At 39.0% G+C, this 15,373-nt stretch overlaps 1 protein-coding gene across 1 annotated transcript; it reads right to left on the reverse strand.

The window, feature by feature from the left end:
• Positions 1–5,692: 5,692 nt before the first annotated feature.
• Positions 5,693–12,266, reverse strand: cdo1 (cysteine dioxygenase, type I). The gene is made up of 5 exons (XM_035166446.2): positions 12,007–12,266; positions 10,045–10,122; positions 8,581–8,738; positions 7,946–8,115; positions 5,693–6,747 (listed from the first exon to the last, which is right to left on the reverse strand). The coding sequence occupies exons 1-5, from the start codon at positions 12,174–12,176 to the stop codon at positions 6,718–6,720; spliced, it is 606 nt and encodes a 201-aa protein (XP_035022337.1). The 5' UTR covers positions 12,177–12,266; the 3' UTR covers positions 5,693–6,717.
• Between the last annotated feature and the right edge of the window lie 3,107 nt (positions 12,267–15,373).

Below are 15,373 nucleotides of genomic sequence, written 5' to 3' on the forward strand. Positions count from 1 at the left end.
TTCATTAAAGCATAAACAGCCAATAATCTAAATGTTATGTACATAGGTAATAAAATGAATTGATAAGCCTAAGGTGTTAAAGGTGAAGAACAGGACTGTTATCACCCTCGTGCAGTAAAACAATGGGCTGTCGTGCCACTGTATGTTCAGTTTACAGCATGTGCACTACTTGCTGTGTGGATGAGCGTCTCACTATCAAAGTACTGAGTCTGCTTCGATAAGTGTTATTATCAGAGCTCGTCCACTTCTTTAGAAGCCGTCGTAGATCCCACAGCCCCACAGGCCTGTTGTTATCGTCACAGGACACAGTCCCAGACTCCACTTTGCCCTTTGAAACTGCGCAGACAGAACTAAATCTGAAAAACAGTGTGAAAAATGCTGAAACGTTTCGTGATCTCCACCATGACCAGAGCTGCTCCTCAGACACGGAGACCACCGGACGAAGAGGAGAGATCCCAGTGGAGCTGGAGTGACGAAGCCGGTACAACAATCCAAACACCACATGAAAACTGACACACTTCCAAATATTCCAGTAAGACAAGTAGACCACTGTTGTGACTGCATTCCACCCCAGCGAGAGAGAAGCCAGCCAAGTTCAACGTCTACCCTCATGACATTCATTCTGTCAAGTCATTCATTCAGGGGTTTGCATTCAACTTTCAAACAGGAGAACTGAGCAGAAGAAAAACAGCACCGAATGCATTTTGTAATAGAACATATGTACAGGTGAGTCATACAGGCTGCAGCACTGTGTGTATTTAAAAAGAGTTCTGACCACATTCAATATAACTTTAAAAGTGAAAAAGTCACTCATGAAAATCCTGTTTGTTTGTATCACTTACACGGCTCAACTTGTTTTTTTTAATCTTAACTGGTGTTGCTGTTTTCCTTTTATCACACACGTCTTTATTTTATTCTGGACTGTGTGCATATAGTCCCAGAACTTGTGTTATTGTCGTGTTTTGTTTGTTTTGATTTATACACCTGAAATTACACTGAAGTGAAAATAGTCGGGTGAAGTGAAAGAGGAAAACTTAAATATTGTGATAATTTTATTCAAGCGCAAATGATGTGATGCTGAGTGAGATGAAATCAAGAGGAAGCATTAAGGAAGAAAGACATTTTCACCAAGTTAAAACGATGAATAAATAAGTAACCAGAATAGCACGAGGTAGAGCCCAGGCCTCAGTCAAGGCCCAACACATCTGGATTTTTATTTGGATCGGCACCAAATTGCAATCAAGGGTATTGGCCCCCTAAATATTCCTTTTTTTTTCATCAAGATCAACTCCCACTCCAACAAACTTCAGCAAAATTTTAAGTTAAGCAATTAAACTTAAAATTGTAAGTTTTGTGTTTGAGTTTGCTCAACTTTCAATTGTAATTTCTCTTAACTCAACACATAGTTGATGATTACATTGTAGCAACATTGAATCCTAACTTCTGTTAACTTAACTCAGAGTTGAAGTTACTTATATTTTTGATTTGTAACAGCTTATAATCGTTACTTCTGTTCACTCAGCTTCAACTTGATGCGACTTATAAATTCACAATGTTGCAACTTTCAATTCTTACTTCTGATAACTTAACTCAGAGTTGATATAACTTATAATTGTCAATTGTAATAACTTTAAATTTGTACTTCTGTTAACTTAATTTAAAGCTGATGCAACTTATTATTTTACACTTTAAAAACTTCCCACGTGTCAACATATACTATAATTAGTGGAGTAACTAAAAATTGCACAATCAAACGTTAAGGTTATTACAAGTTATTACAATTAGGATCAATACATTTCCATTACATGAGGCTTGAATACAATTTTAAAAGAACTAAAGTGATCTGTAACTGTCTGAAACAGTTGACAATAAAATAACACAGCTACTTAGGTCCAGAACTGTCTGTGTCAAAATGATCAGCAAATATTCAATTCAATTTATTCTAACGTATGAGAATCTTAACATAAGATGGTGCAATAAGGAGCAGAATAAATGTAATAGAAGTGTGACTGATGGGCAGGAAGGGAGAAATACAAAAAAACAGAGAACAGGAGTTGGAAGTAGATCTGAGTTTCTGAGTATCTCAGAGAAAGTTAAATTAACATAAAGACAGAAGGAGGGTTTAAGAGGAAAGAACTAAAACAAATAGGGAGTATAGGTGATGAGTGATGAGATAGCGGGAAATGTAGAAAAGGGAAGTGCCGAGAAGGATCCACCCATGTCAACAGTAAAGTTCATGACACTTGTCACTTGTCACACAGCTGTGACCCTTCGTCTGACAGACAGGACATCAAACTGAAAAAAACATTTGTATCGATTATGAAGCTGTTACTTTGATGATTCCAAATATTGCATAAAACATTTTTTCCACCAAGATTAAATTGATGTCCTTGACATATTGACAAACTAAATATAAGACTCCTCTTCCCCATATATACAGTATGACGCCAATAACAAGTCACTGTTGGCCAAGTACAACTCTTGAAGACAAGTGCACTGGGAGAGATAAAGACAACAAAAAGTACAAGTGTCTTGAGTTAATGTATATTATGATTTGGCACAATACAAATAAAATGTAATTAAATACAGTGGAATGGATATGGTAGGGTAGAAAGGTCAAAGTTGAATTCAAACTCAAGTACAGCATGAATAAAACCCTGTGAGTCTATCTTTAATAACAGTATATTTTTAATATATAGTTTCTACAAATAAATACTCACAGGACAAGTCCTGAACAGCCTCTCATGACTCGGAGGTACAAGGGAAGATTCAAGGCTGCAGTTTGTCTTTGTGCCGTCATGTCGCATGTCATGGAAACACGTTATACAATAGGGTTCAAACTATTTCTTAAAACTGCATTCACCTTTTTCCTCCCCAATTACTAAGGGACTCAATAAATGAACAATATATTCCGGTCTAGTAAAGTTGATAATTCAAGTATATTTGGTCTTCACCAACTTCTTATATAAATCAGGGTTCCATAACCAATGGCCCAGCGCCAGCAAAATAACACATCAAATGAGTGAAGAATTACTGTAAATATTCTCACCTTTCATACATTTCATATGTGACTGTTCACTGCGTCGTCTCATGTGTAAGAGAGAGAGAGAGAGAGAGAGAGAGAGTTTGAGTCTGTTGAAAGGGAGTCAATCACTATTATTGCACTGAACATTTGCACTGTGCTTATCTCTGTACATACACATAGCTACTCACTTTAAGAAAAATATTTGTTCATGTTAAATGTGAATATTATTTTACTTTGTAAGTAGTTCTGAGACTCCTTCATATCTTTGATACGTTTTGATTAAGTTCAGTCATAGCTACAAATCTTAGCTAAAGGAAAGCAATTTAGAGAGAGAGAGAAAGAGAGAGAGAGAGAGAGAGAGAGAGAGAGGTGGAGAAGAAATACAAATACACTCTCTCATGTTTTTCAAAAACACATATTAATGACTCATATATCAGTAGAACAAGAACACAAAGTACATCAAAATTATGCTGAATAAACAGATGTGTTCGCAAAACTGATGAATGTTGGTATTCTAAAATTTGTTTATAAAGTAGCAAACTTCAAAAAAACATGTTCCCACCAACAAATAACGTTTACTTTTGGCATCTGCAACCAAAGCTCATTTCATGTTTCAGATTGTCAAATGATCAATATCATTTTTCGACGATTTCTATCATGGTAAAAGCAGTAATGCGTAGTGTTTTACAGTGAAGGTTTATGCATAGGGAGGAGTTAACTATAATTTAAGACTGAGAGAAAGTTCAAATCTGGATCTAATAATATAATGTCTGGCTTTATTGTTTCAAGCCAAGAAGCTCAACATCCTCTGGTTGTTGTTGTGGATGAATCATCAGCCAGCAATGTTCTGACTCTGCACTGTTCCTTCCTTTTAGTGAAGGATGAATCATTTGATAGGCAGCACCACGATCAATAACGGGCTCTGCAGGAGGCTGCATCCTGCCTGGCACGCGCTGATCATGGCCTCTTACAAAACAGGTGCTTCACTGGGGCAATGGGGGCTGTCACTCTGCTGTTACGTAACTCTGGCTGGAGGCCATCCCATGGTTGACCTGCTGCAGAGAAACCCTGAGGAACCGTGTTCAGCTAGCTCACCTCCCCAATATGTTGAGTGAAGGCAAACAAGGATGGCATGTGACTGTAAAGATAAGATAAGATAGTCCCTTACTAGTCCCTTGATGGGGAAATGGACGCGTGTTTGTTGGTTCACTAAATTGTCGGTAATAAAGATAAATATGAGAGAAATGGCCTCTTTAACTGAATAAAGGCGCAAGTGAAAACCAGGGTGGTGCAGAATGCATGAGGAGATTCATTTTGGATGAGTCGATGTGACTGAATCCATCTCATGATGCTGACCTCATATTTTTATTTCTGAAAACTGAGATCTAAATGGAAACGGTGTTTCTGCAGAACTAAAATACCCACTTTTAAAAATCCAAGCTCAGAAAAAACACAGAATACCTTGTACATCTTCCATTTGTTCACATGTTCAAACAGCATAAAGACAGTATAGTGAGGAAAAATGCAAATGGAGGTCTGGAAGCCATTGGTAGGCAGAATGCAATGTTCATGTCATATTACGTCAAACTCTCTCATCAGGTTTGGAACACTCTCGGTCGTCTGTGGCGTTTCATGTTTTCCCCGTTGTTCAAGTGGATATAGGAGAATCTGATTTAAACACAAAACACATTTTTCCGTCAGAATCTTTTCTTGCCAAGGAGATATTCATTTGAGTCTGGTATTCATATACGCTGTTATCAGTGCATTATTAAAGTCATCTTTTTATTGGTCAAGCTAATGACCAATTTTTCTTTTGAACTAAATCACAAATTCCAACGCGTGCAATTATTTATTTGTTTGCCAGGCTGGTGCCAGACAGAGTTAATCAATGTTCATCTATTGCTGTATTTCCACTGATGTGATGAGCAATGTGCCATTAGAGGCTGACCAGCCTACTTTCATTAGGTTCTAATTTGATAGAGGAGTTGATAGGAGATAACACATCCCCCACGTAGCAGCAACTAACTGAAGCCGATCTTTTGGTGCCATCACGGTTACCTTAGGTCGTAACATTTCCCTCAGTGATATAGAACACACAGACACACACACACACACACACACACACACACACACACACACACACACACACACACACACACAAATCCGACAGGTATTCATTGAGTGATCCTGTAATTCAGTGCCAGCGATAACACGTGAATCCCTTCGTATCATGGATTGTTGTTCAGGATGTGTCTGCTGCTTATTGGTGGAAAGCTCTGAGTTGACAAGCTACACTCGTTGCCATGGAAATATAGAAACAATAAAAAACCGAAAACATCAAGAGGCAGCACTTCACTACCTTAACATTACTCTTAGACATTTTTTTTTTACGTTTTACACCAGAAACAAGAACATACTTTCAATTCGGCCAAGTCAAACTTGACAGAGAACGACAGAATTTTTTTTTTATTTCACGAAACAAAAAACATAAATAAGGACCATGTGGCCTGACTAACAACATTGTGAAGTTTCATAATTTATTATTGAATAACATTACTACTGTCCCTACCACCCCGCAGTATAAGCTGGGGTGGTAGGGACAGTAGTAATGTTATTCAATAATAAATATAAAAAAATGTGAAACAGTAAAGACAGCCCAAACTGCAGTTCTGTGAAAGGGTAATGGTGTTTAATGGTCTACAGTCATGGCCAGATTCATCATTTACTGCATCACAGAAAGCAGGCATGCGTTTGACAGAGCTATGAGAGGTGCTATGCTGTAAAAACTACACACTTCACAAATACAGCTCCAATCAAAATATGCCAAGATCCTGAGAGAGAAGAAAAAGAGTTTTAATCTAAACACATTTGATCTGCCAATAACAAAAAAGAAAACAAAAAATAGTCCCTCTCTAAAATCTCTCTTGGTCAAAACACATTTAGGAGAAACACGGTCGCTGGCTGATTTAAACACTCCTTCCACGGACAGAGTACTCTGTAAATAAATTACAAAAGCATCACACTTTTAAAAACAACACAACTCTGAAGCTTTATACTTCTTCATCCAAAAACGCAAACGGAACAAACACTTTCTTTCTCTTGAATTAGACTGTACAAACAGGGTTACATTTCATCACAAGGCTCAACAGGTGTTAAGACTATTTAGAGTGGTACAAACTAAACACAGTTATATAAAAGTGCTCCATCGAGATGCGTGTGTTCCTTTTTCCTTGACGTGGAGACATTTTAAGAGAAACTCTATAACAGCAATATCTTCCAGTTTTGATGTTGTTGTTGTTTTTTTTTTTAAATGCTTGCGCTCTACTCTTCGATTATGGGCCATAACTTTAGAGAAATGTGGGTGCACAGGTCATGGGCAGACAGGAATGTTGTTATTGGAAAAGGGTCTCCTCAGGCCCGGCAAACAAAAGGCAGATTCAGTCCATGTCCGAGCCTATTCATGCATTCATCCTGCGCTCATCAGTATTTGCCAAGCTCACACTGGGCGGCGATAAAGCCATTCTAATTACCGGGTTGTCCTTTTGAACCGGTCCGCTCCGGATCTTTTTTATTTTTTTTATTTTTAACTGCTTAGTCATAGTTGGTTCTGCATTTCACTTCCCTTGGATCCATCTCACATTGTCATTTCAAACGCAACTGTCTTCGTCATGCGGAGCCTCCTTCGCTGACCGTTAGTTGTTCTCTTGGGAGGCCGTGGTCCCCTGAGGAGAAAGCGAGAGAGAGACAGAGTGAGACGCTGGGGTCAGGTCAGTGAATTACACATTAGCTACAGCGTCGCCTAAGTACGTCCACCTCAAGGCTAAACCTGGATAACACAGCAGCTAACTGGTCATCTGTCCCAAATCCTCAACCTCGAACCACAACGATTCAAAGCTTTGTGCGTGTGCTGAGTTCAGGTCATTGTGTACTCAGGCTCGCATGCTTGTTTCTCCTACTATCTTATCTCCGCTGCTTTGTGTTGCAATGTAACGCACTAACTTGAGAGCGTGGTCAAGGTATGCTTATACAACTCGTAGATTTCAGATAAGGCCACTGTTGTTGGCTGAAGCAGGCAGAGGTCCAACACTGTGGCTGCTCTCGTTTCACATCTTCACCTTTTTAGTGTAAGTTTCATTCTTGTGTAATTAAAGTTTTTCACTTTCGAATTTAAGAGGAAGTTTTACATTCATAAGGTCCATTAATAAATGATGACACTTTTTCTTCCCTGAACATGAAGAACAGCTCCCATTTGTTCATTGAGCAACTTTTCTTGCGCACTACAGGAACATTTCTGTTGAAACAGCAGCCGCATATGGAAACAAATAGGAAAACTTACTCATAAAACATCAGTCTTTTCCAGGGGTGCTGCTGTACTTAATGTGAGCAGCAGCACACTATTAAAAGTCCCCACATCCTGCTCATAAGGAGGAACATTTCAGGGGGTGGAGGTGGTTGTGTGCGTTCAATTAAATGTTTGTCGTTATCCTGTGGGTGGTATTAAAAAGACTAAAGTGCTGCGTGTGTGCAAGTAATGTGATATATATAATATGTACATTTGAGCAGTTCTGTATGTATATATGCATATTTCTGTAAATCCATAAATAGAAAAACAAAAGAGGTTTGATAGAATGAGTCTCTCTGTTCAGTTGCAGCAAACATCTACTTACTTTAATGTCTCATTGTTCTGAGTACAATGCTAATTTTAAAAGTTTTCTTATTTTGATATATTTGGGTTTAATTTCCAACTATTTCATGAATCCCACCGACAGAATTTGACTTTAGCAAGGTTTGGGATTCCAAAGGCCAAGAAACCCTCTGAGTTTGGATTTTCGAATCTGATGTTTTTCCCCTTGGTTATGTAACTGTAAATGTCATGGAGGTTATGTTTTAAAGCAATAGAAATGAAATAAAGCCCCTTACAAAAGGAGTCCTCTCTCCGTATTTGCTCCAGAATGTCATCTTGACAGTGTTCCTGTGGCCTGTCCGCTGGTCAAAGGTCTGGCACGCCTGGAAAGGGGGACTGTACAGGTGCAAACTGACTGCACTCTCAGTGTGGCTGACATTTTCCACACGATGCAGGCCCAGGGAGTCTACACACACACACACACACACACACACAGACACACACAGGAACAAGCAACATACATTTAGACAGAGTATGCCACTGGAATGCTGTGAAACGGGGCTCGCAGGCCTCGACTCAGTACAAACATCACACCGGGGCTCTGCTGACTTTGTTAAAAGCACAGATTCGGGGAGGGAGACCTGAATATTTCAGTTCAGTGTAAAGTTACAAGTGGCTGGTAACTGTGAGGCCTATCGATTAAAACACATTACACTGAGATAAGTCACAGCAGCATATCTTGTGAGGAACAGAACATGTAAAGGATGTTTGTTCTACTGTACAGAACACAGCATTTTAGCTGCGGCAACACACTGTGAGTGTGTCCTGAGCACAAATAGAGATACCAATAGATCTGAGTGATGTTAACATGAGAGAGGAGCTGACTCTGAAGAACAGAAACAGTCCACACACACACGGTGGAGTTTCTCACCGTTTATGTAAGCAACCTTGTTTTCCTGGAGAATTCTCTGCGACCTCTGCACCATATCTCCGTGAGATTGACAGTCGGGCCACTCGAACAGCGTCTCCTTCAGCTGACCCTGCAGCAGCTTCATGAAACAGTGGGAGTCTGTGTGGTCGTGGATGCTGCTGCAAAGCATTAAAGGAACACAGAGGGACACGGCGTCAGAAAACGTCCGGACTCTTCACGACAAGTTCAGAGACTGTTCTAAAAAGTTACAAAATATATATAACGTGTCTAGTCTAAAGGCAAGAGGATTTTTGTATCTGGAAGAGTTTGCGTTTTTCGAAACTCTCCGTGTCTCCGGTTGGAAGGGCTGAGTTCATCAATAAAATGTGTACGTAACATGATGTAATGCTGTTTCAGTTCCAAAAACAATAAGCTGTAACACATGTGTCACACATTGAGGCTGCTCCTGTGAGACATGAGACATTCTTTAAGACTCTGGTAAACCGTTACGTACACCACATCCCTAGCGCTGCACTAAATCCCAGCACCAGTCCAGATCGCTCTGAGGCTTGAAACACTCCTGGAAATGTCCAGAAAACTCTCACAAGAGCTGAGATGTGTGTAACACTTACACTAAAAATGGTAAAACCACATCCCTGTTACAACCACGTCCACACCACAGTAGGTATGTGAGAGAACTGCAGCAGGGATGCGGTGCTTGCTCTTATTGTAGACCTCACATAAAGACCCTGCTGTGCAGTTTTGCAGCACATCCACAAATGATTAAACCACATCCTATCTGAATGAATCGCTTCCAGGTCTATCGTCTATATTCCGGTGACGTTTGTGGACAAAGTGGTGGCGTACGACCGATATCGTCAAATAATGGGTGTTGACACAACCTTTCTGTCAGGCTGGGGAACATTGGACCCTCTTATCTTTAACAACTAATAAAATAATGGCCCAAAGAAAATCACTTGTATCTGTTGTATAGAAAAGAAACATCGGTGAACCTTGACCCGAGAAAAGAAACTCATAACACATTAGCTTCAATGGATTCATCTACATAGGTTTAATCTAAATATAGGTCTGTCAATTTGAAACTACTATAATACGACTGGTATAACAATACAAATAATAATAATACAAATAAAATTATTCTTATTAATAACAATAATAATAATAATAATACTTTTAATTTGTATAGCGCTTTTAACAATGCTCAAAGACACTTAACATCTTAACTATAAATATGAAATACACATCTTAATCACACACTGGAATTTAAAATACACATCAAATATATGGTTAATAGGTTTAAATATGTCTGTGGTAATCTATGACACCCAAAGTATTCTATTGCAGTAAATAAGAAGATTATATATCAATATAATCTTCTTTTTTACTGCATATATTACATATTATATACATATGAAGTTAGTTTTTGTCATGTAAACTACTGTGTTCCATGTGGAAGCGTCTCACCTGCCGTGTCCTTCACCCCAGCACAGAATCATGAGATTAAACTTCCCGTTTCCCTCATCCACCAAGTTCCTTGTGTACCTGAAGAAAAAAAGAAGAGTACAACCGGTTAAACGAGCAGGAAAACGTACTGTGTGGTACATTATGTATCTGAGCTGAAGAGTTTCTTGGGGAAATCCAGAGGACAACATGTTTCACTGGAACTAGAAAATGTAGCTGTAGAATGTTTTGTAAAGTTGATATAAATCCATTCTAGATCCATTTTATTTTTTGACAAACTTAAAGCTTGATGCGTGCCCCTGTGTATTATGAGGTTTATTTTTTTTTTTTTAATGTCTTGCCACAGTGCAACAGCTTGATTTTTATTTATATGGTCAATTCCATCCACTCAACTTTTTTTACAATAAGGAAATGTGCTATATTGTTTATTTGACAGAAGCCAAAGAAAACACAATCTGTCTCTTGCACTAAAAATCCAGCTGGACGTCACAGGGGACAGACAACAAAGAGGGGGTCCTGACCTACCACTACTCTTTGTCTGTTTTATTTCCATCCATAAACTGCAGCATGATATCAGCCTGAATGTGTCCCTGCTTAGTTTGAAGTAAGAAACCCGAGGAGACTCTGCACGTTTGCATGCAGCCCTGAGAGATTCTGAAAGGCTCCGAATATTTCCGAGGCAGCTGCAGCTCCCAAAACACACACACACACACACACACACACACACACACACACACACACACACACACACACACACACACACACACACACACACACACTTTGTACTTCTATCTTAGTGAGGACACTCGTTGGCATAATGCATTCCCTAGCCCCTTACCCTAACCTAGCCATCCAAACTAAATCCCTAACCCTAACCCTTAACCTAACCTAAACCTCATTCTAATCCTAACCCTAAAACCAAGTCTTAACCCCCAAACAGTCCATTAAAGGGGGGGGGGGGTCACAAAGTGAGGACCGGCCAAAAGGTCGTCACTTTCCAAAATGCCCTCACTCCTTCGGTTGTAGGCTCAAACTGGTCCTCACAAAGATAGCTGTACAAGCGCACACACACACACACACACACACACGCGAGCACACGCAAGCATCCATCTCCCGGCAATAATCAGCGGGTGTGTGTCCGTCCTCGCTGTTGATTGGACGGTCGCCTGCACCCTCCCTCCACCGGCCCTCACTCATCAAAACACTGCGACATGGAGCTTTTCACAAAATCAATGAACAGAGCTGCAGTATATTTTAAATGGTGAGGATCTAACTATATCCCCTAAAACAGGGATAAACCACAACTGCTCATTTAGACTGATAACATAATAAACAGGCCGCATTCATTTAAATTATACAAAAACAACAACAACAACAACAAAAACAAGTATCTTCATGTGACAAACCCATTTTATTTGATCTTATTCCCTTTATTGTTTTTTATGCATCTCGTTGTTTTATTGGTCTAATTATTATGATATTTAATCATATGTTATTACCAAATTGTATTTTGTGTGTTTGTTATATCCCGAGCCCAATGATTATACGTTTATCTTTACACGTCCCACACAGTTTTGTGGTTATGACTTCCATACAGCTCATGCTTTGTGCTTCCACAAGAAATAAAATCTACTAAATAAGAAAGAAAGAAAAGCTGATATTCTTATAAATGAAATTAGTAGTTTGCAAACGTTATAAATAACCCGTCCTTAATGTATTATAATCACAATTTCTTTCAAGTCAAAGATGCACCGGTATAAAGCAGCCATCACATAAAAATTGTTGTATTTGCAATAAAATGTAATATTATAAAGCCATTATAAAGAAAAGGTTATAAAAATAATATGACTGGTTCAAAGCAGCTCACTGGGCCTGTGTGACAGACACGAGTGCAAAGTGCACCAGCAGAATAAACCAGTAATATCTCAGTACTAGGGTATTGGTTGTGTGTATTCTTTTTTTTACCTGTACTGGTCAAACTTTGCATACTTCATCCACTCCTGGGGTTTGCTCTCATAAGATTCCATCACACCCTGGACCTCCTCCACATTGATGTAGTCACTGTCGAAGATGTCGTGCAGGGCTTTGATCAGCTCGTCCAGCGTCTCTGGCTTCAGCAGCTCGGTTTGCTCCATGTCTCTCAGACCTTCTTACTCCCTCAGGTTTAATTTGCCTCCGTTAAAACAAACAAGTTTCTCTCACCAACTTTGCACAGACGTTGACTTTTTATAGGCTGGCGCCGTATTTTGGGACGAGCTGGCGATGGACTGTACCACTGTGGAGAAGAGGTGAACACCAGCTGCACACAGTCATATCAGATTTACTTTATGGGGCAAAAAAATGATTGTGGAATTATATAAAAAAAACTGCGGCTGCACTTTCACTACTCTCCTTCTATAAAGATGATATTATTTATATGTTTTATTCTGCATGTGTTATTACGAATTCTGCACTCAGCTCACACATTAACGACTTGGACTGGTCCTCTCTGAGTCCAATTCCACCACGTTGTCACAAACGCAGCCTCCCTTGTTCTCTCTCTCTCTCTCTCTCTCTCTCTCTCCCCTCTCTCTCTCTCTCTCTCTCTCTCTCTCTCTCTCTCTCTGAGGCATTCCTCCAACAATAGCAGCCTCTCTCTCTTTGTGGGCCCTCTCCTCAGAAACACAGTCATCAACACAGTCCAAGGTGTCAGCGCAGCAGAGGCTCCAAAACAAAAACAATGTGGGAAAAACAGGGATGAAAAACATTGAATGGTATCAACAATGTTTTTCTTGGAGACTTAAGTTCTCAGGGTTTATTTTCAGACCTTTAATCACCACTGTTTTGGTTACATAAAGTCATGGAAGAATAGATGTACTAACAATATGCCGCATGAGAACCCAGAATACTGTTTAAAACAATACGTATCTTAAAACTGAAAAAGAAAAGACAGAAACAAGAGAGAATTCTTTGATTTACAATTCTATAATGCTTTACTTAAATATTCATAATCTATTGATGGGTCATACAGTAAAGAAATGTGGAGGTCTTTCGGGTATGATGGTGGAAAAGTAGTAATTTAGCACATTTTGAATTAAATGAATTAGTCTGATATACAACTATATATTATAATATAGGACTGACCTTCTCAGGACCAGTAGACCTCGTGGTCCTAATGATGAAAAGGTCAACTCCGAGGTCCTGGTTTAAATCAGTGGAGTGAAGTGTGGTTAGTGTCGAGTGGAGGTTAAGCATAAGGTTTTGTTTTAAGCTGTTTTACAATGAATGGAAGGCAATGCAAAGTCCTTACAAGGATAGCCCGCACATAGTGATAGCGTGTGTAGGTGCACATGCCCAGATGTGAGTCCAGAGGAAAGAATGGTCTCTGTTTTTTATCCTGCAGATTAAGCTAAGTCATCACTGAGGATTGTTCTACAGTTTATTAGACTAAATTCTCATAGCTCACTTTCATCTGTAATGTGGTTTCACACATTCTCCAAAACGCTGGTAGAGCACGGTATTAAAAACAACAAAGTTCAGTACAAACAACAGAAGGCGAACTGGGATAACATGAGTGCATGTACGTGTACTTTGAACATAACTCAGACACAAAGCCGGACACATTAGACACACATGAGATTTTCACATCACACCCCACATCCTCCTGCTGGGACGTCCTCAGTCACAACTGAGCAGAACAAAATCATAAATCCTTTTAATCAGTGCAACACATTCACAGATATATATACAGGTCAATCACAGACAGTGCTCCACCCATTTCCCTCAAAGAAGAGGACTCACTGCGAAGAAAAACAAGAATTCTGTCTTGAAAAACAAGAATGGCAGCCAGTAGTTTGAGAGTGTTATAGGTCACATATGGCTCAGATAAAACGTGCAAAGTGTTTATCTTTGCACGCTGTTGAGCAGGTTGCTCTGAAATACGAGTGCTGACATGCGGATGTGAGCACAGCGTCGAGGACAGGGGAATCAACAGGAGGCTGCTCGGGGAGGAAAAGCTCACTTTTCCCACTTGTCAGAAATGGATCAGGTTCAGTTGTGTCAGTGTCACTGGTCAGCAGAGACGGAGCTGTGTGTCAGTGTGACAAAGAGAAATCCTCTCTGACTCAGGAAGATTTTCAGGCTTTCAGGTTTCCTGGCAGAATAAAGAGTGGAGAATGTTCTTTGCATCAGGAGCAGTGCCAAGTTTCCTGTGAGCTGCCACATCATCAACACCACATGTACTTTTGCCCCATCTTGTGGCTGAAACCTTAAATCTACAAAAACAAATCAAGCCAGTACAGGAGACAGAGAAACCAGTAATTTACGTGTAGAGTGAATCAATAATTAAATATAATGGGGCTGAGGAAAAGGAAAATTGTATTCATCCACCAGATTGTTGTTACGTAACTTTACCACAATATGGAATGCAGGATCAGTTGATTGTGCACATGCGATCTACAAACACATTTCAGATGTCGGGGAAAGTGGTGTCAGATATTATTTATATATATATATATATATATATGTATTTATATATAATGAATTTGTATTAGTATTTTGCAAACATTAACTGTGTCTTTTAACTGCAATTCATACACAAATCTCAAGAAGAATATCAGTGTATTCCTGTATGAAGTGTCACAGAAATGTACAGTAAAAATATGCATGGATACATTTACATTTATAACTAAATGTATAAATCTATAGATAGATCGATAAATATGCCATGCACAAAGTATTCATTATTTGATATTTTAATGCTTCATAAAAAGAGGATTTTTTTAAATAAATGAAATATAAATCGATCAATTAATATTAAACCCCTCATACTCCTTTCCTCTGTATACTTGTTTAAAAGGAACAAAAATAATAGTAAGATGAGATAAAACAAGTAAAGAAAATAAATGATCATCTTGTACTAGTACCACGATGGGGAAATGTGCCATGTTACTGCAGCAAGTAAACACACAATATAAACACATGGAAATATTAAAACAAAGAAATGAATACGCATTTTGCACAATGTAAACAGCTCATATACACTCTTACAGTATTTCACATACATGAAATAGAAATTGCACAGAAGAGTAAAAAATCTGAGTGAGATATGAGTGGTTCTATTATTCACATTCTTAAAATGGAATCACTATAAGACAAAGAGCAGGACAAGGGGACTGCTATAGAACATATTTGAGTATATAAATAAAAAACAACAGAGAATTAGACATTTAGATTTACATGTATGGTTATATTAACATTTTTAATAATAACAATATCCACTGGATGATGGTCAGAGAGAGACAACAGCTTGTTTTTCCCCGTGTGCGTTTTGCAGACGGAGGAAGTTTGGACC

Source organism: Hippoglossus stenolepis, chromosome 9 (assembly GCF_022539355.2).
Source record: "Hippoglossus stenolepis isolate QCI-W04-F060 chromosome 9, HSTE1.2, whole genome shotgun sequence".
NCBI lineage: Eukaryota > Metazoa > Chordata > Actinopteri > Pleuronectiformes > Pleuronectidae > Hippoglossus > Hippoglossus stenolepis.

Coding starts and splice junctions, on each gene's coding strand:
- cdo1 (XM_035166446.2), bottom strand. CDS start 12,176: ATGGAGCAAACCGAGCTGCTGAAGCCAGAGACGCTGGACGAGCTGATC. Junction 10,123..12,006: donor GCAAAGTTTGACCAGTACAG/GTAAAAAAAAGA, acceptor TTTTTTCTTCAG/GTACACAAGGAACTTGGTGG. Junction 8,739..10,044: donor TGGGGTGAAGGACACGGCAG/GTGAGACGCTTC, acceptor AATGCTTTGCAG/CAGCATCCACGACCACACAG.